Consider the following 22,864-nt stretch of genomic DNA (forward strand, 5'->3'; position numbering starts at 1 on the left):
TTGGGGAGATGATCTCGGTCAGGCCCACCCTGGGTCTCCCCCTTTGGAATGGGGAAGTTCACATCTGTGAGGCCCTCAGCACTGAACAACTCTGCCGAGTCCCAAAAGGACGTGACAAAGGGCAGCTGCTCCATGTCCGCGAGCGTACCCTCTTCCCCGGGCAAGAGGCTGCGTCGCGGCTCCTGGGGGGGTGAGCAGCGCTGGATCGGTGCACCAGACTTTGACCATTCACATCTTTATTAGAAGCTGGATAAATGCAGAGAGGGCAGAACAGCCCTTTGTTATAAAACCTGTGGCAAGCACTCTGCAGGGAGCAAGCGCTATGGGGCTGGAAGCTGGTGGGCGCTGCCCAGATCAGGGTGAGGCTGAGGGATGAGGATATGAGCAGTGGTCCAGGTGCTGCCTTGCAGTTGCCAAGACAGTCATCACAGCCAGGCTGCGGCCCCATCAGCCTGTTCCCACAGGAGCTTCTGAGCCAGCATTTGCTTTGAACGTGAATCCTATTTTAAATGCATCAGAATTCCCTGGTCGACCAGCACTCCCACCGTGGTAGCCAGTTCCAATACAATCTTTCAGCGCGTCTCCAGGGCTCCCGTTGGATGGGGGCTGAGGCGTGGGCACGCTCGTGAAAGCTCGGGCAATGGAGGCCGGAGGCCTGGGCTGTGTCCGGTGGCGGAAGCCAAGGAAGAGGGGAGGAGGGGAGCAGGGTGGGGACAGTGGTTCTCCTGGTCAGAGGGAAGGTGGTGACCTGCCTCTGTTCTGCTTTTGACCTCTGGTGTGACCACAAGGCTGGGGTTAGGGCTGAGAGCTCGGATTTAAGTTGAAAACCGTCCTGCCCACTGCCTCGGTGGCAGCGGTCCATGTCTAAAATCCCAGAACGGCAGAGCTGGACGGGAGCTCTGAGACCAGCTGGGCCGACTGGCCCATTGAGCAGGTGGGGACGCCAGCGCTCAGGGAGGGGTCTTTTCCCTAGGTCACCCTCTGTGTGCCGTCAGGACCAGGACCTGCCCTGCTACGGCACTCCGCTGTGCTTTCGGGGAGCAGTCTATCAGAGCACTGGTTCCGAGTCTTAGCGGGCATCAGAATCCTCTGGAGGACATGCTAAAACCGCTTGCTGGGCCCACCTCAGAGATGCCAATTCCAGAGGTCTGGGGTAGAGGCTCTCGGGGGATGCCAACACTGCAGGTCCCTGGTGTATGTGGCAAGCACAGCTGGGTTAGGGGACATTCCTCAGTGGGGCTGAGGCGGGCAGTGCAGAGACAGCAAGAGCCATGCTGAGAGGGGCTGGTGGTCTGAGGACCGAAGCGCGAAGCCTGACAGAGGGGGAGTGCCTGTGTGGCCAGAAGGAAAGAAGCCAGCTTGGAAGGGTCAGCCTTTGGAAGGAGGGGCAGGCATGGAGCAGCAGCTTCTGTCTCTGCAGGTGTGAGGTCCTTTGGGGATGAAAATGCATTTTCGTCCCCAAAGAAGTGAACAGAGAGCTGGCCTTCAGACAGGCAGATGGTGGGAGAACCCAAACTCATGACAGCGGCTTGGTTTGAAAGGCACTTGGATACCTGTGGGGTGCTGCCAGCAGTGTCTATGGGGGCTGTCAGCAGGTCCCCTAGGGCAGTGGCTGGAGGTCAGGGAGGGGCTGCAGGGACACTTACGGAAGTTTCGGGTTGGGTGGCTGGGGGCCATTCAGCCCAGAGGCCAGGCCTTCTCTACTCCCTGGTTTTGGCTCCTGGAGGAGAGGGGCCAGGGCTCGGGGGACCCAACCCATGGGTGCTCCCAAAGCCTGAAAGGGGATCTGGTGGCCCCTGGGGAGTCAGGACTTGGACTCGCTTGGACTCGGAACCTTCTCTGTGGGGTTTTTAGAGAAGGGGAATTTGGTCCCAGAGAATTGATTCCGGACCAAATGACAACTGAGTGCTGGGGCCAGGACCTGGGAATGCTGTGACAGGTGGGCCGGGGGTGGGGGCTGGTTCAGGGACCCCGTCCCTCCCTATCCCCAGAGATTCGCAGCCAGTCTGGGCCTCCTCTCAGTTCTGCTGGCACACCCTCTCTGCCAGGCTGCGGCCAGCGACAACGGCAGAGACGCCTTCTGCCCGGGCCGCGACGGGCTCCTTGGGCAGGCCTCTAAAGTAGGCGCTCAGAGCCTGGAGGATGACGGCGTGCTGCGCGGGGGGCGACGAGGCGGACGGCAGGCTCAGGTAGCGGCTATACTTCCTCAGGCCCTGCTGGGGGTTGCGGCGGTGTGCGGCCAGCAGCTCAACGAAGCTCACGTTGTGGAGGGCCAGGAGGCGGGCCTGGGCGCGGGGCAGGGCGGCCGCCCGCACCAGCGGCTGCAGGGACGCGAAGCACTGCACGCTGCTGAAGGAGTAGACGTGCTGAGCTAGCTGGGGGCCCGGGCTGATGTCGAGGAGCCGGCACAGGTCCCGCGTGGCCAGCACGGCGGCCAGGGCGCTGCGTTCACTCATGTTTCTCGCCAGGTAGGTCTTGGCCAGACTCTTGAGCTTGAAGCTGTCGGCCCCAGGCACCTGCTCCCGGATGAGGGGCAGCACGGCCAGGAAGCCCGCGACAGCCTCCTGAAACTCCGACAGCCTGTTCATGTCTTCCAGGGCCTGGAAGAAGCTGGGGAGGCCGGGTCCCCACAGCTTATAGCAGGCCAGGATGGGGCGGCGCATGGAGCCCAGAAAAGCAAGGAAGTGCTGCAGCCCCACCTCCAGGGAGACGGCCTTGGAGTACGAGCTGAAGAAGGCCTCGGGCTGGATGAGCACGCGGAACTCACTCTCCCGGTTCACGGCTGCCAGCTGGCTAATCTTCTGGGCTGGGCAGGAGAGAAGGGCAGGGTGAGGCCCCAGGGGTGTCAGGGGCACAGGGCGGGAGCAGCGGGACCTCTCGGGCTGCTGGCCCCACACAGAGAGACCCCACCTAGGGGCCTGCCGGCAAGGAACCAGACATCAGCCTCTGAACGCAGCTCTACCCTGGCTCTCGTGAGGACAAGAGTCAGAAGGGGAGGGCTGGCTGCTCTCCAAACACCCCCACTCACCTGCCGGGAGTAGCTCCTCTGCCCCTGCCCCAGAATTTGCCGAACAGTTTAGATCCAGGTCCCTCTTGCCTGCCTTCAGTTAGCCTCACCCACCTATACTCGGGACCCCTCTTCGTCTCCACTGCACCCTCCGCTCCAATCCCATCCGTCACTGAGCCAAGACTCCTGGCCGGTCAGAGCCCTGGGACACAAGGCCCACCTGCCCAATCTACTCCATTCAGAACGTGGCTCAGAGCTGCCCTGTGAGGTCTGCACATGACTTCCCTGTCCTGGGGCAACAGCACCACTTCCGCCTGGCTGGGCTGGCCCGTGCTGGGGCTGTGCTGCAGGGCAGGCTGGGCCCTTCGGGTTCAGCGAAGGGCATTGTGGGTAAGCACCATGCAGAGCTGAGGGGCTTCTGGGAGAAGGGGTCATCTTTCTCCGTGATCTTGGCTGTCAGCCTCCCTGTGCGGCCCACCTGTGGAATGGGCTCTGTACTCAGAATTCTGCAGTCAGGCTTAAGGCCTTGCTTGAATTGCTGGCCTCATAGTGGTGACTTCGCACATTGCGTTGTTTCTGTTTAGAGGCGTGTTGCCAGGGCTCTCTAAGACAAGCGCTGGTCAGAGGTGAGCTCACGGAGGCCTCCTGCCCCTTGCTTTCAGGTGCTGGTTGAGACAGAAGTCTTTATTCCATCAGCCACTTGGGACAGCTGGAGTCCCAGGGGAGACGCAGCGCTCTGCCTGCTCTCTGGCTGCGGTCACTGGCCAGAGCTCTGGGCTCTCCCGGGCCCAGAACACAGCTCTGCCTGCACTTACTCTGGGGACTCGGAGCCTAAGCTAGAAAGGGGTGAGGGTGGCCATTGGAGAACCCACTTTCACTGTCAATCTTGAGGTCAAAGAAAACCAGGGGCCTGTCTTCTGCTTGGGGGTCGGCGAGGCTCTTGTCCAGGACCCTGAGGGAGCTGGGGCCCTCCAGCTGGAGGTCACTGGACTCGCTGCTGCTGTCATCCAGCTCTCGGGAGGACTGCAACACAGAAAAACCAACAGGTCAGGGGGCCAGAGGGCGAGGGCGCGTGTTGGCAATGCGAGCATGTGCCCGTGTGTATGTGTGTGTGTGTGTGTGTGTGTGTGCATGGTGTGAGTGTGGGGACACGAGCAAGCTGGCATGGTTGGGGCTTCTGCATGCCCATGAGGAACAGCAGGGTATTGGGAAGGGGAAGGTGTATGCCTAAGTGAGTGTGTGTGCATGAGGACGTGTGCACAGGAATGGACGTGTGTGTGTGTGCACGTGTAAGGGCCACATGTGAACCATGTAGTAGTGAGTAGGAGGAGAGGCTGAGATCACACAGGCGAGTGCGTGTGTGTGAAAGTACAAGAATGGGAATGAATGCAAATGTCCAATGTGTGTGCGTGCATCGGGTGTGAATTTGTGAACTGGTGTCGACCAGTGTGGGGGACTGTGAGCATATGTGACTGATGTGCACATGCGTGCATGGTGCTGGGCATGGAAGCTCGGGGAAAGGGCCATTGCTGTGGTGGGCGCGGCTGGAGGGGTCTACTGCTCCCTTCTCTCTGAACAGACTCAGAAGAAACACCATGAACTTGGGACGGGAGGAAGGAGGCTCATCTCAAACTCCAGAAGTTTCTCTGAAGGGGCCAGGAGCCTGGCTCTTCTTGTCCCCATGGCCAGCCTGGGCCCCAGTGTGCTACACAAAGGGGGAGGGGACGCCACGTCTAGGTGGACACTCAGAGCCCGGAAGCGAGAGCCGCGGAGAGAGAAGTCTCAGGGCCTGGAGTCCCTTTGACATTTAGCATCCGGGAGCCAGCTGTGCAGGGAAGCCGCAGGCCCGGGGCTCCTCTAGCCTGGGCACCCAAGGCCCAGCTCTCTCCAGCACCCAGGCAAAAGCAGTTCAAAAGGCCTCAGGGGTGGGGGAAGGGCTCCGACTCTGTGAGGCTCCCAAGGGGCTATGGCCGGAGGGTAGTAGAGCCCCTCCCTAAAGTGAATCACTCCTCATCTGCCAGCGGCCACACCCATTTGTCTTTGGTGGCCTGCTCAGAACTTCGTGGGGCTGCCACCTGGGATGTTAGCCAGAGACCAGGAGGAAACGACATGGCTGAAGCCACAGGGCCACGTGTCCCAGGGCTGGGGGTACTGCTGGGACAGAGTCCAGAGCAGACCTCGGGTCCTTCCTACTTCTGGACTGCCTCCAGCAGGGTGATGATGCTGGCCTCCCCTGGGGCTCTCTGAAGCCTCCAAGAACGAACGCTGGCTTCTGGCTAATGTCCCTGGCTCGGGAGAGAATAAGCATGGATTTAGGCCCTCTTACTCTCCAGGTGAAACATCTGAACAAAACTTCAGCCAAGAGTGAAGTCGTTACTAAGCACAGACACAATGTGCTGGATTTTCCTAGGAGTGGCTGATTCTTTTTGTTTTTCATAGCCCTACTCCAGGCTCACCAACTTCCTCCCAGTCGCTGATAGAAAGACATTCCCTGTGAATCCATCCAGAGCTGGTCTTGCTTACAGAAGCCTCGGAGTGTGGGGATTCCATACATCAGGCCCTAATTAAAGTCTTTGTCAAAGGCCTGGCATATCCGTACCCTTGATTTGGGCAAGTCAAAGGTTTATTTCGCATGCCTTGCTCGGAGTCTTTTGTCTCCAGTCCCAGCTCCCTTTCCTCCCTGTAAGGAGCCCTCTACAGGTGTCTTCCTCGAAGTTGCTGGTTGGTGGACCAGAGATGCCACTTTCCTCCTCCGAGGGAAAAATCCAGGTGTTTTTTTTCTCTTCAGCCTTCCAGACCTTGCTCTTGCGCTTGGGCTCTTGGAAAGAGCTGGACGCCTCTTGCTGTGTCCTCCCTGGAGCTGAAGAGCTGTCCCTTTTCCCGAGTCCTCTCTGCTAGCCACTGACATGGCACGCCGAGCTTTCTCTTCTTCCTTTCTCTTTTTGCTCCCAACATAACTGCAAAAGTCCGTGCAGTGGCCCTGAGTGCCTCCACCTGTCTCCTTCCTTCTGGAATGTCTTCTCAGGCCTTAGAACCATAGTCACCTCTTCGGATATTCTCTTCCATGATTTGAGCTCCCTACCAGAGTCATTTATGACAGCCATCAGAATCTCATTTTTAGGGCCTCCCGTTGTCCTGGGGTCATTTTTTCTTTTATAGTGGTACAATGTCTTTTGTCCGGCTCCCTTAATGAAAGGACACCCCCAGTTCTGCTGAGCTGATCAATGGTGGGAAGGCTGGAACTTCCAGCCCTTCCTCTTCCTCCTTTCAGCTTCCTCCTCACCCTTGGGGACTCTTGTCAAGTGCAGGGGATGATCTCGCCAGGCCTTCCACTGAACTCCAGCCAGCCCATCCACTCATGTCCCTCTCTCTGTCTTAAATCCCAGCAACATGGCCAGGAAGTACCGGCGCGCTTACCAAAGACTTTTCTAAAGACCGAGGTTTCACAGAAGGGCAATCAGCACGAGAGGTTCTGGTGCAGGCTGTCCTCCCACCCTGCCCCGCTCACGAGAGGCGCGCCACTGCCGGGCTTCCGTCCACAATCAGGGTAATTGAGTGTGCGGGTGGGGAGCGTAGAGGGATAATAGCAGAGACCTGGACCCAAGCCAGGAAAAGGCCTTTTGTTGGAAAAGGCCTGAGATTTGCTGGGAAGGGAAAAGGAACGGCAGAACGGGAAACATGAGTGGGGAAGATGAGAGCCCGTGTACACGGCCTGGAAAGCGAGAAGTGGGAATCTCCAAGGAACAAGGGAGTGGGCATGATGGGAGCCGAAGAAAAGGGGAAGAGGACTTGAGGACGTGCTGCTGGGAGTTGGGAGTCAAATCCCCTTTAATATTCTTTGAAAGAGGCAATGCTAGGCTTTATTTCTTTATTATACTTGGTTAATGGACTATGTTTCTTTGACTGCAGAACTGTGCTCCACGGAGCCACGGGGAGCCCACGAGGTTTCCAGAATACACATGTAACTAGGAGACACATGCAGTCTGGCTCGTGAGCTACAGTTCACTTGCCTCCAACACAGATCCACTCAGCAGGGCAACTGCATTCTGAATCCACACAGCGGGTCTACCGGCCGCCCCAAGCAATACCCATAGGAAGCAGCTGGGTTGACATTTTCATCACCTTCCACAAGTCTAGGAGATTTCTCTGGGAAGATCCAGGGTCCCCACCTCCCCTGCTGGATCATAGCCCATGTCCGTACAGGTCAGCTCCATTCGAGGCTGATACATACACCAATCACAGACATGCGACTGAATCCCCCGATCCAGTGGTTCTCTCCTTTTTGGCTGTGCAATAGCGGCTTCAAAAACTCCAGATGCCGGGCTTGCACCCCAGACCAATTCAATTACAATCTCTGGGGGTGGGACCCAGGAACCTGTCATTGGTAACAACCCCCACCCCATTCCCAAGATTTCAGTGTGCAGCCAGGGTTGAGAACTACTGTCCTACCGATTCACTCCATGCTTGGTCAGCAGCCACTCAGACAGGAGCCAGACTCTCTTGATATTTAGCACCCGGTCACCTGACGTTGTCTAGACAGTGCCCACCATTCATTCTTATCAAGAGTCCCCAAGTTCCTGAGGAACCTTTTCAGCTAACCCAAGCTTCAGTGACAGCTGGGATTAGCTTGGCAAGAAACAGGCATTGCTCTTTTATGCAGACACAAAACTCCAGCTCTTGCAAAGTCTGGAAGCCCCGAAATCCCTCCCATGTATCTGTGAACTGGGCCACCCTATGGCCCCTGCTGCACTCTGCCCACTGCTCCAGCCCCTCTGCAGGCTGCTGCCCCTCGGGGACCATGGCTACCATCTTCTCAGACAAGCACCTGTTTCTTTTCCTGATACCCTCACTCACCAGCGTCACAGCCCGTCCCATGGATCGGCCGGCTGTCCCCCACAGGCCTCCCTCCTACTGCTGGCCACTACTGCCACTTTGGCCACGGACCACCCCCTCCTGCTTCCACTTGGTCCTGCTCCTGCAGGACACAGGGGCCAGTCACCTGTCATAAGAGTAGGTGAGGGCATTCTATTTTTTCCTGCCTCAGACCCTAACACGGGGCTCATGGCAGAGGAACGGCTGACCCACTGTCAGGCCCGGCCCCTCCACCACCTCTTCCAGCTCACAGATGTCTCTTCCTGCGCAAGCAGTCTCTCCCCAAGCCTCACCCTCCTGGCAAGGCCTGTACCAGAGCCCTCAGGAGTGTCTCACTAGATTCCAGCAACTGACACGTTGCAGCCTGGGGTGGGGGTCCCTACGTACCTGGTACACTTGGAAAATGTGCCCTTTTCGTAGGCCAACTTCACACATGGCAGGTGGGACGAAAGCCAGAGGGGGAGTTCAAGGGTACACAGGAGCCTGGAACACCTTGCGAAGGATGCCCTGCTCCCCAGGCAAGGCGCTGCGGGCACCCTAAGAGCACCAGGGCTCTGGAAGGGGGCACGGGCAGTGGGTGAGAAGCGCACGAAGGGGCCCTCATTGGTTTTCTTTTTAAAGGTACGTTTTTTAAAGTTTGGGATTCGTAATGGTTAATTTTAAAAATGTGCTGTCTAGGGACACCTGGGTGGCACAGTCAGTTAAGCGTCTGCCTTCGGCTCAGGTCATGATCCCAGGGTCCTGGGATCGAGTCCCACATCCGGCTCCTTGCTCGGCGGGAAGCCTGCTTCTCCCTCTGCCTCTGCTGCTCCCCCTGCTTGTGCTCGCTCTCTCTCTGACAAATAAATAAAATCTTAAAAAATAAAACAAAACCGGAAAAACCGTGCTGTCTGAAGAATACCAACACAAAAGCAGTGGTCCTCCGGCTCTCCCCCACTCCAGAGCTGGTCTCCTGCTTCTAATTGTTTTAACTCTTCACGACCTAAAATGAGCTTCTCCCTCCTTCCGTGAATAACCTCAGACATCACCTAGCACCTCCCTGCTGACAGCTGAGGCTTAGACTGACACCCGCCTCCCAAGACTGCTGGTTTTGATGCCTGCACCCGATTCGTGTGAAGTCTGGTGAGACCACCGGCGTTGCCATCCTTTCTCACAGTTTCCTTCCCAGGCTTCCACCTCCACCCTGGGTCAGTTCTGTTTTACGAGGTTTCTGGAATGGAAAGAAGTGCCCAGGGTTCAGAGGAATGTAGACTGTAGAAAGGCTAAGACTGAGAATCTGACCAGCACTGAGGAACGATCGAGAGGGGCCTCTGCGCACACAGCCGGGCAGATGGTGTGACGACTGAGAGGAGATGCAGAAAGACGAGTCAGAGGGATCTAGGGGCATCCAAGCGCAGACCCTGGAGGTCCACAGGCGATCGACCCTGGTCTGGCAGCGGGAGTGAGCGCCGCACATCCCCAGCCTGTAGACACCAGCTGAAGCCACGGGCACGGCTGAGACCACAGGGAAGGACACACTAGGAAGAGAAGAGGGGCCGTAGCTGGAAGAACGATGTGGAAAAGCACAGGCCTGAGAGGAAGGAAGATGAGGAGCAGTAGCCGGAGCTATGGGAACTGGGGCCGGGAGGACAGGGGCCCTCGAAGTACCTGAGAGCTCGAGGGACAGGACGCTATGGTCAGAGTCCCTGTGAGTCAGTTCTCGGCATGGTGAGGTGCAGGGGTTGGCCATGGGGCTGGTGGCTGTAATGGAATGGGGTAAAGACCCCGGAGAGGCCAGGGTGCTGGGTGTTGAAGTCACCCAGAAAGACGGCTGGCCCTGGCTCAGGAGAGGCCCCCTGGGGGGCAAGGGCTAGAGCCTTCCCTATGTGAGGGGAGGCAGGAGGAGGCATGAAATCATCTGGGGAAAGTGGGGTTCCCCTCAAGACCTGGAACCTCAAGGCACAGAGGACCTTACCAGATGGGGGGACCGACACAGTCCAGGAGGCACAGAAGGCCTTGACCCACCTCCCATGCTGACAGTCGCAGGGTGTGGGAGAAGAGGGGATGTGGTAACCCCAGCTGAGAACCCAGTTTCAGTGCAGGGAGGACACGAAGCTGCCTGCAAGAGAAGAGCTAAGTCCAGCAGGGACTGTGATGGTCATGGAAGAAGGGTTTGCAAGGGCAATCTTTCAACAAATATTTATTGAGCAGCCGTATCTGCCAGCTCCTGGGATCGGTACCGTCCCTGCCCTCGCGGGCTAAGGTCCTGGCAGAGGCCCAGTGGAAAGCCTTGGGGTGGTGGGATGGGGCAGTGGGAGGTGCAAAGGGCAACAGATGCTTCCTAATGTTGGGCAAAGAGGCCCGGGAATGTGAGGAGCAGTGGCCTGAATCTGTCGTGCCCTGTCCAGGGAAGAGGGCTGACTTCTCCCTGCTGAGTCCATGCAGCCATGCCTTCCTGGGTCTGTTCCCTGACTACACCGCACCGAATGTCCACAGTGTGCGGGGCCTCGGGTGCCTGGGCCAGGCTAGGTCAGGCAGCGCGGTGGAGCGGGGGCCGAGTGAGTGGCCACACGGTTCCAGGAGGATGGTGGCCAGCGGCTGTAGAGGAGGGAGGTGCTTGAGGCTCTCAAAGTCCTGTCTGAGGGGGGCCGGGCTGGTGTGGGAGCCTCTCTGGAGGGCAAGGGAGTAGGGACGCAACTGGAGAGACCTCCAGTGGGACCCGGACTAGGGGGTTCTCCACAGGGGCTGTGTCAGAATCCCTGGGGGAGAGTCCTGCCCTAAGAGTCTGGAGTGCTCTGCCCCCCCCATCCCCCCTGCTGAGAGAGGTGTCAAGCTGGGCAGCCGCAGAGGAGAGAGGAAGGGCAAAAAAGTTGTTGAGCCACTGGGTTACGTTGGGGGAGCCCCGGAGGGAGTAGCTGAAGGAGCGTGCTGCTCCTCGAGCCCGGCGGCGGCGGCGTTGGCCCATGGCCCTCTGGAGGGGGCAGGGACCCTCCTGGGCACCGGCAGGATGACTGCGAGACCCTCTGGTGGCAGGGGTGGTGGCCTGGACCACAGGGGGAGGGTAAGTCCACAAGGGTTTACAACACACTCTGAGGGGCAAGCGGAAGACACGATGAAGTCGGGGGGTTCTTTGTGCTCTACGTGGCGGGAAGCTGGTCCCGAGGCGGGGGCGGCTGGCAGCATCCTCCTGGTAACTGGCTGGCTGGCTGGGAGACGCGGCCTCAGGGACTGCAGCTTGCTCGGCGGGACGGTGGGAAGACCAAGCCGGGAGGCGGCCTGCGCCATGGAACAGACGGAAGGCCCGGTAGAGGCGGTACGCTCCTTGTGCTCTTGGCAGGGGGTGGGCTGGCGAGGAGTGTGGTGCAGCGGTCTCCGAGGGCTCCATGCACTTTCCAATACAGAACCTCAGACTGAGGGCTGGAAGGGACCTCAGGGGCCACCCAGTCCAACCTTTCACTCTGTTCAGATCCCCTTGGCCCCAGCCTCCATTAACCAACCTCCAGGGACAGAAGGGTCGCAACCCACAAAGGTACTTGTTCCACTGGGGGATGGCTTTAACGTTCTTTCTTATGGAGTGAACACTCGCCTGTCTGGGCCCCGTACGGTGCTGCCCATGCCCTCACGGCCCTGCACTGACCCTCACTGGCTGCGGGTAACTGGGGTGTGGGTTCTTGTCCACCCTCCTCATCGAGGACTTAGAGGTTAGAGAACACGTAAGGAAGCCCCAGACAGAGGCATTAGCTAGTCCAGAAACGAGACAGGGCTCTGGAAGGAAGCATTCTAGCAGCATTTCAGAGGAGTACATATGGTTACTGAAGGCTCCTGCCCTGGTACGGAGGGAGGGCTGGTGTGGTCCAGGCCCGCAGCTGGCATTTGGAGACTGTCCTCAGGACAGCTCAGAACTCACTGCCTCGCTGGCAAACTCCCCAGGCGCAGGGCAAGTCTGAGAGTCACCTGCTGTGGCTGTGTCCCCTGGGACCTGGAATGGGGGGAGGCAGGAGTCCAGGGCCGAACTTCTGGACCACTCACCGAGTTTTCAGCATCTGAGTCTTCCGAGCTGCTGATCACCACGACGCGTTCCTCTGAAACGGGGAAGAGGGGATAGCATTAGGCCCTGCCGGGAGGCCCAATGGCTGGGGCCCAGGTGTGCTCCGTGGGAATCCCTGTGGGCCAGTGGATGGGGTGGGCCATGTGTGCCCTGCGAGGTGGAGGGCGTGGGTAGGGAGGGGTTGGGAGCATCCACCGAGTGTGCTGCTACGCATCTATTTATTCAAAGGGCTTTCTGTCACGCCCACTGTGCCCTGCGCGTGAATACTTCATTCAGCTCTTGGCCCTGAATTCGGAATCTGCTCCCTGTACAGGCAGCCTGGCAAACAGCCCCTGGTTCGGAACCTTCTGCAATCCTAAAGAAGCACATTGGTTTGTTCCAGTCCTCAGCCTCATGAGCTGAGGTGTTCGAATTAAAAGATACTTTATTTGGTTAATCAAAATCTTTTGATTACCAATAGCATTGTGAGCAAGGAATGTCGGTCAGGGCTCAGTGTGCAAGCAGGATCAGGGCTCAGTCTGGGACCTAGAATGAAAACAAAGGGGGCCTCTGGGTGAAGCAGATCTCGGAAGAACTGTCTTGACCATTCCAGAATTCTATTAGTTGACCTCAACTCATGCCCAAGGACTCCCTGTCTGGCAGTGTCCATAAGAGATATCTAGGACAAATGAGGTACTCAACACAGCTGACCTCTGCAGACAAATTTGGGAAGTGGTAGGTGTGGACTTTCCCCAAGGTTTCTCTGGGCACATGCTAGGTACCCACCAACACACACCTGGGGAGACCCGCCTGTGCAAGGGTGCAGTGCTGGGCACTGTACGGGTGTGTTGGGGAAGGAGCTATGGAACCGTGGGCCTTAGCCTCTCATGCTCCTCACACTGGAATCCCAGCAAACCACCTGGTAAGCTATCCATTCGCACTCCCTAGGCAAACTGTGCGCTTTCCCTGCCCCATCTGGTGGCAGCTGAGAGCATGACACAAGGGGATGCTGTTGGCTTTGGGCTCCCTGGGAGGGGTGAGGGTGCAGAGGAAAGGTCCCGTCCAGCCCCTGGAAGACAGCACGCAGGCCTCAGCCTCTGCTGCCCACCCACCTCCCTACCTGCCTCCCCGGGGTCGCCGGCCGCATGGTTGCTGTTGGGCAGAAAGACCTCGCTTCCCACGATGGGGCTTTCAGGGCTGGAGGGCCCATCCAGGTGGGGTGGTGAGACTGCCTTGGAGGTGCTGGGCCTGGGTTGCTCGGGGGAGCTCCGGGCCAACCGTATCTCCCTCTCCTCCTCAGACTCCATCTTGATGGCCTTCCTGGAGCACTCAGTCTGGCAGGACTTCCTCTTCTGGGGTGTGACAGTGTTGCAGACCTCCTATGCAGTGGGGAGTCACAGGGCCGGGTTAGCAGCCTTCAGGGGTGCTGGGGGGGTGGGGAGAGACACGGACCTGGATGGCAGGGGCCTGTGGCCCTCCCCCTTTGCTCTCCTCCCATGCAGATCGTGTCTCTCTCCACATAGGACGCTCCCTGGGCCACCACGCACACTGGCTGTCTGCTGACCACCGGCTCTGCTGGCCTTGGCCTGCCCTGGAGTGGCTCGTGCTTACAGGGGAGCTTCCTGGGGTGCAGCCAGGAGCAAGGGAGAGAACAGAGTAGGAGCTGATTAAGGCCTGGATTCTCACCCCAAGCCTACCCTTCCTGCCTCGTGGGAACTGGGCCTCCAGGGATGGAGGTGGGGGGTGGAGAGAACCTTACCTCTCCGCAGGAGGCGTCTTTGATGGAGTAGGCGTGTACCGGCACCGGGTGTACCCCGGGCACCGGCTGCACCAAAGTCACAGTCTGGGTCTCAGCCAGCCCTGGGGCCTGGGCCTGAGTCCTTTGCATCTCCTCTGGCTGTGAAGTCCAGAAACAAGAGAGACGGAAATGAGCATGTGGCGAGCCCGGGGCTGAGAACCCAGGGCCCACTGGGGACCAGGAGTCCTCCTCACACCCTCCTTGCCTTCACCTCCTCCTGACCCTAGGGTGCTGGCATCCAGGGCACTTCAATTCCTGGGCATCCTAACGGAGCCGGAATCCGGGATCAGACGGACCACCAATGCCTTCAGGCTTGCTCAACAACTAGCTCCTGGAACAGTGCTCACTCCCGACGGAAGCCACTCCCACTGCTCTACAGGTGCCTCGTTAGAAGTGAGGAGACCCTTCCAGGGAACTTCCCCGTGACCTTCACTCTGCCCCTGGGCCTCACCTCCACCTGGGTCAGAACAGCAACTCCACACCTTGGACACATCCCTCACAACTCCCCAGGCCTCACACCCCCTCTGTAAACTGGGAATAGCAGTAATGCCCGTCCCACGGGTGCATGTGGGTAAGTATGCTGAGCCTGGAAGAGCAGCGGGTACTTAGGAAGCACCACTGACGACGCTGGTGTTAAAGACCGCTTGCTGACCACGCAGCGCCCGGCACGGTGCGAAGTGCTTCCCGCACCCATCCCGAAAGGAGGTACATGGGGCAGTTCCTCAAAAGGTTAAACATAGAATTTCCATATGACCCAACCATGCGGCTCCTAGGCAGAGGCCCAAAGGACTGAAAACAGATGTTCAAAGGGAAACCTGCACGCGAATATTCACGGCAGCCAAAAGGTGGAAACAACCCAAATGTCTATCATTTTTTTTGGGGGGGGGTAAGATTTTATTTAGTTATTTGACAGAGAGACACAGAGAGAGAGTGGCAGGCAGAGGGAGAGGGAGAAGCAGGCTCCCCGCTGAGCAAGGAGCCCGATGTGGGGCTTGATCCCAGGACGCTGAGATCATGACCTGAGCTGAAGGCAGGTGCCTAACCGACTGAGCCACCCAGGCGCCCCCCAAATGTCTATCAACCACTGAGTGCATAAACAAAATGTGGGACAGCCACTCAGTGGTGCATTATTTGGCCATAAAAAGGAACGAAGTTTTGTCTGCGGAACTTGTAAGAACCGTGCATGCTACGTGAAATGAAAAGAAGCCAGCCACAAAAGAATACACATTGTATGGCTCCATTTATATGAACTATCTCTGTGAGGGCTCACTGCATAGGCACAGAGAGCAGACTGGACACCGGGGTGGGGGTGGGGGAGATGGGGAGTGGCCACGTTGTGGGGACAAGGTCTCTTTTCAGGATAATGGGAGTATTTTGGAACTAGGTGTGTGGGGTGGGTGTACAAGATTGTGAGTGTACTAAATGTCACTGAACTGTACCCTCTCAGATGGTTCAAATGGGGAATTTTCCTATATGAATTTTACCACAATAAAAAAACAGTATAAAGAAATAGGGACCATCCTGTGATTATTGCCCATCTACAGAGAAGGGTCAGAGGCGCAAGAGGTGAAGCGACTGATTTTCCAAGGTCCTGGGCCAGGGTTTGAATCTAGTGTTTCTGAAATGCAAGTTCCCTTTTCTTTAGTCACTGTCTCCCCTCCACCCCTCCACCTTTCTCTAGACCACGTCTGCTGGAGACAGTTTGCTGAAAGTAAGCGACAAGTGACGTGGGAAGTGTCCCTCAGAGAGGGGAGGCCCAGACTCTGGGGCTCGGCTCCAGGGACCCTGGCCTGCTGTTCCTGCCTCCAACCCTGTGCGCGCAGCAGAAGACCACGAACAGGGGCCTGCAGTGGTCTGTGCGGGGAAGGAAAGGGAACCGGACACTACTGAAGGGGGCGCTTCCTCAAGCAGAGCTGCACTGGAAAAGCCTGGCACTGGGCTGTGAGACTAGGAGGCCAGGGACATGCTTTCCTCACAGGGACAAGCTCTGTCCCTCCCATGTGGTAGAGGAGGCGTCAGGCCCACGCTAACAGGGGAATCCGGGCTGGGGGCAGGCAGGGGAAGCCCAGCACGACTGGGGCCCCGTGCTGGGACAGGAACCCCCCAGACGGGGCTCTTCTTGGTACCGAGCACTCTGATGTGGGATGTGGGTTTCCACATCATTTACTATCATGGACTGACTTCCTTTTCCCCTCCTTCCCTCCTGGGTTTCTTTTTCTCAACATCTTTACAGAAAGGAAGGAGGGTTGTCTCTCTGGATCAGAGCAGAGTGGATCTGGGGGAAGGGGGGACAACAGATGATCTCCTGGGCCTCCAGGAAAAATATCGCCACTGAGTGCTCTACACCAGTGGTTTTCAAACTATAGTCTGTGACCCATTAGCAGATCATGGAAGCAGTCCAGTGGGTCACCACTGGCATTTTTTAATATTATACAGAATAGTACAGAACAGAAAGCATTAGAGTACGTCCCGTGTAACGAGGGTCATTTATCCTGCAAAACTTCCATTTCGGCTACAGGTATGCATGTGCATATACAAGATACAAAATATATTTCTTTACCGGGGGTAGTGGTCAAAAATTGAAATCACCTTGCACCCATTAGGATGGCTATTATTGAAAGAAGTGTGGGTGAGAATGTAAAGCAATTGGAGCCCACTGTTGGAGGGAGCACAGAATGGCATAGCCAACCGTGGGAAATTGCATAGTGACTCCTCAAAACACTAAAAACAGAATTACCATATGATCCAGCAATTCCACTGCCAGGTAAATTTTATGTTATGTGTATTTTATCACCATGAACCTTTTTTTAAAGTCGAAAGGTCCTTTTGTGTCTGATCTACAAATAGCTGGTGAAAGACCCTCATTCCACGTGGGCTATGAACTCCCCGCAGGTGGGCCTGGGCTCCTCTCTCTGCCTCTGTCCCACCCATGACACCCCCACTCCCAGGTTAACGAAGCAGGGGACACACAGGAGGGTTCTCTGAAGACAAAAAAATCATGATGACTGATTTCCAGTTGTTTTATAACTTTAAAATGTTTTATTTTTTTTTTCATTGAAGTATTTTAACGACATTACAAAAAGAGCTGAGAAGAATACAAGGAAAATGCCTCTAAGCTGGGCCGTCCTAGTCAAGCCTACTGCTGTTCTTCTCATTGCCTCTGCGTGCGCACAGGACTGCAATGAAAGTAAACCAACCACTTCAAGAGGGATCAAGTGTTGGTGCCAGAAAGCCTAGCTTCTGCCTCCTAAGGCAGGGGCACGGGCCCCAGAGTGGCCTTTCTCAGGGCATAGCTGATGGACCTGACTTTGACTTTCCCCTGGGACAGCCTAACCACGCCTGCCTCCCAGCCTTGCTGGAGCTACTCCACTGGTCCCTTGGGCTCACAGTGTGAAACCTATTCCCCTCCCCCAGCTCCACTGGCCTGCCTCCTCCAGCCTGCTACCAAAGCGAAAGCAAGAGGCTTTGCAAAAAAGAGCATTCTTCTGATGCTCCAAGTTCAAACTGCTTAGTAGCGGATAGGATGGTGAGAGGTCATGTAAAGACAAAGACCCGGCAAAATGCTGTTAATTAGCCAGCGACTGGCACCTGGAAGACAGCCGAGCTCCATGGATTGGGGGGGGGGGCCACTTCGCACAATTATACAGAGGATTTCTATGGGGACATTACTCATCCTAGCATTGTTAATACCAAAACAACTTCAATTGGCAGGGAATTGGCTAAATAAAGCATGCTACATCCCTTCGATAGGCTACTTTGCAGATGCAAAAATGCATCAGGAAGCTCCCTACCTACCGACAGTGCAAAAATTCCAGGTGATTCCAGAATACTTCCGTGGGTGAAAAAGCCTGGGCACAATACTCTGAATATATGGTATTATGCTACCTTTGTACAAAAAAAGAATGGAAAAACCAATTACCTGTAATCATATTTGCTTGTAATGACATTGAGAAATTCTGGAAGGATATGTAAGAAACAAAGATAGGTATATGGGCATAAGAAGTGGAAAGATACGGATGAGACTGAGACATTATGTATCATTTTCTTTCTTTCTTTTTAAAAATCCAGATAATATATGCACAGGATCGGGGCAGCAAGGTGCCACATGTAGGGTGCTATGTGAAAATACAGACTAGGCACAATGACAGTCTTACGTTGCACAAGAAATCACTGCGACGCTGACTAATGGGAGAGCTCAAGTGAGGAATGGGGTAGGGAGAGATGTTAGGTGAGTGTCCTCCCCATCTCAAAACAGTCATTCTCAACTGAGCTACAAATTTTTGTCTCCTGGGGATCAGAAAAAAATTTTTTAGGTACAATTTATATACAGTGAAACGCAGAAACTGTAAGTGTACAAATCAATGACATTTTAAAAATTGGGAGTAGAGTTGACATACTTATCACTTTCTATGTTTTTACTTCTGACCATGTGATTGTATTACTTCTCTAAAAAACAAAACACAATGTCCTTTTTTACTTGTCAAGCTATACATATGGGGATGCAGTACTCAAAGCAGTTAGGAGTTGGCTTCTAGTCCTACCCCTAGCTTGCCGTGTCATGTGGCTCTGAGTTAAGTCACCCTCTCTTTGGGCCTTAACTTCAGCTTGTGCAAAAGAAGGGGTTAGACTCCATGTTCTCTCCTTGCTCTAAAACTCTCAGAGCCTAAATCCTGCCTCCTCCAGGAAGCCTGTCCAGATTGCCTCTGTCTACAGGAATCTATCTCCTAGAGGCCATGGATGGCAAAGCTGGGAAGGCTCACCACCTGACTGCTACCACCAGAAGACCTGCTTTCCATGGAGGTCTGATCAGTCCGGGGCCCACATCCTTGACAGGCAGGCACCTGCAAACCTGGATGACCACGACGCCTGGTCCAAGAAGGAACTCAGGAAGCTTAGCCCGAAGCGGAGGAACCATGCATGCAAGCACCCAAGAGGGCAAGCCAAAGGGGTGCCACTGCATTTTCACCCTGGCAAGCAATCTAAGTCAGAGCAGTCCAGAGACGGGAGTGGCTGCCTCAAGAATGAGTGAGCTTCCTGTTGGTGGAGGTGTGTGTGTGGACAGCCACAGGTCAAGGGTGCTGCAGAGGGAATGCCATCATTAGATGGGGTATGGACACCTCCCAATCCTGAGAAACTGTGGTTCTTGCATCTATGCTGGTCCTGAAATCACACCAATGAAACCCAAGCTGCTGGGACTGAGGTCTGACTCCTGGCCTCCATTCTCCTCTCCAAGAACCACGTGTGGGGAAAGAGAAGGGGAAGGCCCCTATGGTGATTCCAGGAAAAGGCTCACATCTCTGGGATGGGGTACAGGGTGAGAGAGAGGTCATCTACCACATCTGTCAGGGCCACCAACAGTGACTGCCTTCTTCACCTCCTGACGACTCCTTCCTGAACCCATCAAGGGCTACTCTGGCATTCAGGACCCAGAACCAGCCAGTTTGTCAGCTCTTCCTTTACTCCCTCCCACCGAAAGCTCCAGTCCTGCCACTCGCTATCCCTCTCAGGCCCTCTCCCTCCTCTGCCTGCAGACATGGCGACAAGACTCAGTTTCCCTCCCGCCACAGGGGAACTCTGAACCCCCCTGACCTGCCGGACCCTACCACTTCCCCTTCACACCTCAACCCATCTCACCAGGTCAATGTCAAGAGAGTCCCTGGGAGTGCTGGCAGCTTCTGGGCCGGCTCGCCTGGGCACAGCTGCATCTGAAGAACACAGAAAAGGTCACAGGCAGGTCAGGGACATGCCTGGAGAGAGGCATCTTAGCCTGGGACAGTGTTGGAAGAAATATCCCCACTGCTTTTCCTGGAGACTCAGGCTTCAGGGCCTCTCACAACACCGGGGTAGCTCCATGGACGGGCCGTCATTTGGAAGGAGAGCTCCCTGATTTCAATAAGCATGAGAACGTAGCCAGAAGGGGGAGGGGAGGCAGCAGAGTGCCAACCCCAGGTGGCCACCAGCAAGGCAAAATGTGAACAATCCTAAGGTTGTCATTGCTCGCCGACTTCTCTGCATACAGTGAGAACTTCATGATACTCTTATGACCCACAGCCTGATGTCTATTACATGTAATCTAAATCTCTCACGCTTCAGAAAAGAGCTCCTTGCCTTGCCACTGCCCAGATATGATACCGAAGACAAGCCGTTTAAACTCTGTGGGGTCATCTCCTGTAAACCGAGTAACATTCACTGCTCCGTGCAGAAGGCACGAGTCCACGTCCACTCTAGGGTTATACTTTTACGAGCCCACGTCCCTCAGCTCCGAGCGCAGGAGTGAGTGAGGGAGCCCCCATCACTGGCTCTTGCCCAGATGCCTTCAGATTCTGCTGAAACCCACCCCTTTCCCGGTAAGGGCATCCTCACACCAGTTTATCTATCTAGAGCTCAGCCTAGAGGTTTTGTCAAAGAGCTTTTAAAGCTTCCTCACCCGGGAGGCCCTTTGGGGCACTCCTCCCCCCAGTGTCTCTTGAAAGCTCCCCCTGACGTCACCAGCTCATACAGAGCTGCTACAACTCCTGCATTGGGACTGCAGAGCGAAGCACCACCTCATTCTCCAGCTATGGGATGTGCTCCCATCTGTGTCCTGGTTGGACTGGACAGCTCTCGAGGTCAGGAACTGGTCTGCTGTCTACTTCCCAAGTGTCCAATACCAGGCAGGGCCCACAAAGGGGGGCAGCTGGTCCAGATGACAGGCCATGCTGGAGGCAAACTATCTCCTCCACTGAGCCAGAGCGTGTTTTGGGTCAACATCCAACCATCTCTGGGGGTTTCCTCAGCCCCCTTCTGCTCTAACCTCACATTCCAGCTGACTTCTCTGTTGCTAGACATGGGGCTTCAGCGAATTTCCTGGAGTGGGTACCCTCAGGGACTAAAATGATACTGGGTCTGGTTCTCTATTTTCTTAACTTCTCCAAGGGTCACAAGATCACAGCTAATCCAAAGGGTCTTATAAATTAGTAAAACCTAACCCCTCTGGGAGGCTGCAGACCCATGTCAGGGCCTCCTCTCCTCCTTACCCTGCACTCTAGAATCTACGATGTGAGCATCTACCATGTTTTTTTTAAAAACCCACAGTTTCCTTTCCTGTCACATGTAAATGATCTTTTTCTGCCCATCCCCCCCAGGGAACAACAGCAAACTGCAAGCCCTTAAACAATAAAGGGGTTGGTCACGACGGTGGCTCGGGCGCTTACCTGCCCCCTGAGTGATGCAGGAGACGAGTTCCTGCAGGCGCACTTGGAATTCGTCGAAGCCGTCGGTGCGCACAGTGGTCTGCAGGTTCTGGGGCTCCTCCTGGCGCAGGCGGCTGAGCGCCTCGCGCAGGAAACCGTGCAGGTCCAGCACCTCCTGGTCAGAGGCGTAGCGCTTCATCCTCTGCACCAGCGAACCGCCCGTGCGGATGCGCTGCAGCACAGCTTCCAGGCGGTCCAGCTGACCCGCTATCTCTTCATAGCTGCGCTGGTATTGCGCGTTCACCCCCTCCAGCAGCTCTTGCTCCTGGGCCAAAACGTGCGCCACCAGCTGGCGCACGCGAGTGTGGATCAGCTCCTCGGTGTCCGCGCGCACGCGGCCAAGCTCGCTGGCGGCCGAGCGCATGCGCGTGTGCGCCGCGCCAAAGACGCGTTCTTGCTCCTCCAGCGCCTGCGCCATGGCGTCCAGCTCTCCCTGGCGCAGCTGGATCTCGGTGCTGATGTCGCACTTGAGCTCGCTGTGGCCGTTATCCAGGAGCGCGCACGAGCAGCACAGCGGCTTGGAGCAGCCTCTGCAGTAGATGCTGCGGACACACAAGGCCAGCCTAGTTTAGGGCTCCCCTGCTCCCCGCCTCCTTTAAACTTTCCTAATTAAACTCCTCTTCAAAAATTACAAAACTTTGAATCCTCGTCTGTTTCTAGGTTCGTGCTCTTCCCAATTCAGTTTGTGGGTTCTTTTTTTTTTTTTTTTTTTTTAAGATTTTGTTTATTTGAGAGAGAGAGAGCATAAGCAGGGGGACCGGCAGAGGAAGAAGCAGGCTCCTCGCTGAGCAGGGAGCCGCATGGGGGGCTCGATCCCAGGACTCTGGGATCATGACCTGAGCCGAAGGCAGGCTTAACCGACGGAGCACCCAGGCACCCCTCAGTTTGTGGTTATGGTGCTAGTCTGCAAGCTACCAATTAAACATTAGAACATAAAAAAGTTACTAAAGTAACAAGAGCGAGCCTCCGTCTGTGAAACAATGCACAGATACACAAAAAGTCATCTCTTCACACCACTTCTGAATTTCCTTTCCCCTCCTCCGAGGCAACCAGATGAGCATCTGGGGTGCATCCTTCCACAGCTCTGTCTGCTCAAACCACCTTACACAAATAGTCAGACTAGCTTGCAGGGTTTTAAGGACTTGATACATTTCATCCCATGTAATGCTGGGTAGAGTTTCTGTGGGGAGAATTATTGTTATCTTCATTTCACAGATGAAGAAACCGAGACATTCAGAGCTTAAATAATTGGCTCAAGTATCTACAACAATTTTGGTGGGTTGATGTTTGTCTTTAAAAACAAAACAAAACAAAACATGAATGAGATCATGAGTAATGACTTTGTAACTTCCTCCTCTAATTTAACTTTTGTTCAGGACATTCCTGGAGGTCTAATAAGTATAGATCTAATGTACTCTCTTTAATAGCCCCTTTAAATTCCATATGTACCACAATTGATCCAGTTATTCTCCACTGTTTTCCCATTTGTTTATTTTTTTATTTTTAAATATGTCATTTATTTATTTGAGAGACAGAGTGCGAGACAGAGAGCACGAGCGGGGTGAGGGGCAGAGGGAGAAACAGACTGAGCAGGGAGGCTGATGCAGGGCTCATGAAGCTCAATCCTGGGACTCCAGGACCATGACCTGAGCCCAAGGCAGACACTTAACTGATTGAGCCACACATGCACTCCAGTGATTTCCTATTTGTACATTTGTGGGGTTTTTTGTTTTTGTTGTTTGTTTGTTTTGTTTTGTTTTTGCCAATATGGACAATGCTTTATGTGGCCTAACACATGGATGTTTTTGTTTCTATGAAATAGGTTACAAATAATAGGAATGCTAAATCAAAAAGTGTGTATATTTTTATTTATTTTATTTAATATATTTTAATATATTTTAGCTAGCAGACACTTCCATAGCATTTACTGTGTCAGACACACATTTGAG

The 22,864-nt window shown here is 55.3% G+C and overlaps 1 protein-coding gene across 11 annotated transcripts in view; it reads right to left on the bottom strand.

Annotated features, from left to right (window-relative positions):
• Positions 1–219: 219 nt before the first annotated feature.
• The window catches only part of PML (PML nuclear body scaffold), a 40,783-nt gene continuing 18,138 nt past the window's right edge, over positions 220–22,864 (bottom strand). The window contains exons 3-9 of one of the 11 annotated variants that reach the window (XM_008708492.2): positions 20,877–21,457; positions 19,318–19,388; positions 13,645–13,782; positions 13,006–13,264; positions 11,888–11,940; positions 3,880–4,030; positions 220–2,806 (exon numbers count right to left, since the gene is read on the bottom strand). In XM_008708492.2, the coding sequence (XP_008706714.1) occupies positions 2,019–2,806; positions 3,880–4,030; positions 11,888–11,940; positions 13,006–13,264; positions 13,645–13,782; positions 19,318–19,388; positions 20,877–21,457 (2,041 nt within the window). In that variant the 3' untranslated portion in view covers positions 220–2,018. Of the gene's footprint in view, positions 2,807–3,879; positions 4,031–10,041; positions 11,247–11,887; positions 11,941–12,360; positions 12,432–12,997; positions 13,265–13,644; positions 13,783–16,720; positions 18,762–19,317; positions 19,389–20,876; positions 21,458–22,864 lie in introns of those variants that run through there. The other 10 variants (XM_008708496.2, XM_008708498.2, XM_008708501.2 and 7 more) reach the window with 10 other exon arrangements.

The sequence above is a fragment of the Ursus maritimus genome, unplaced genomic scaffold (assembly GCF_017311325.1).
Source record: "Ursus maritimus isolate PB19 unplaced genomic scaffold, ASM1731132v1 scaffold_27, whole genome shotgun sequence".
In the NCBI taxonomy this organism is placed as follows: Eukaryota; Metazoa; Chordata; class Mammalia; order Carnivora; family Ursidae; genus Ursus; species Ursus maritimus.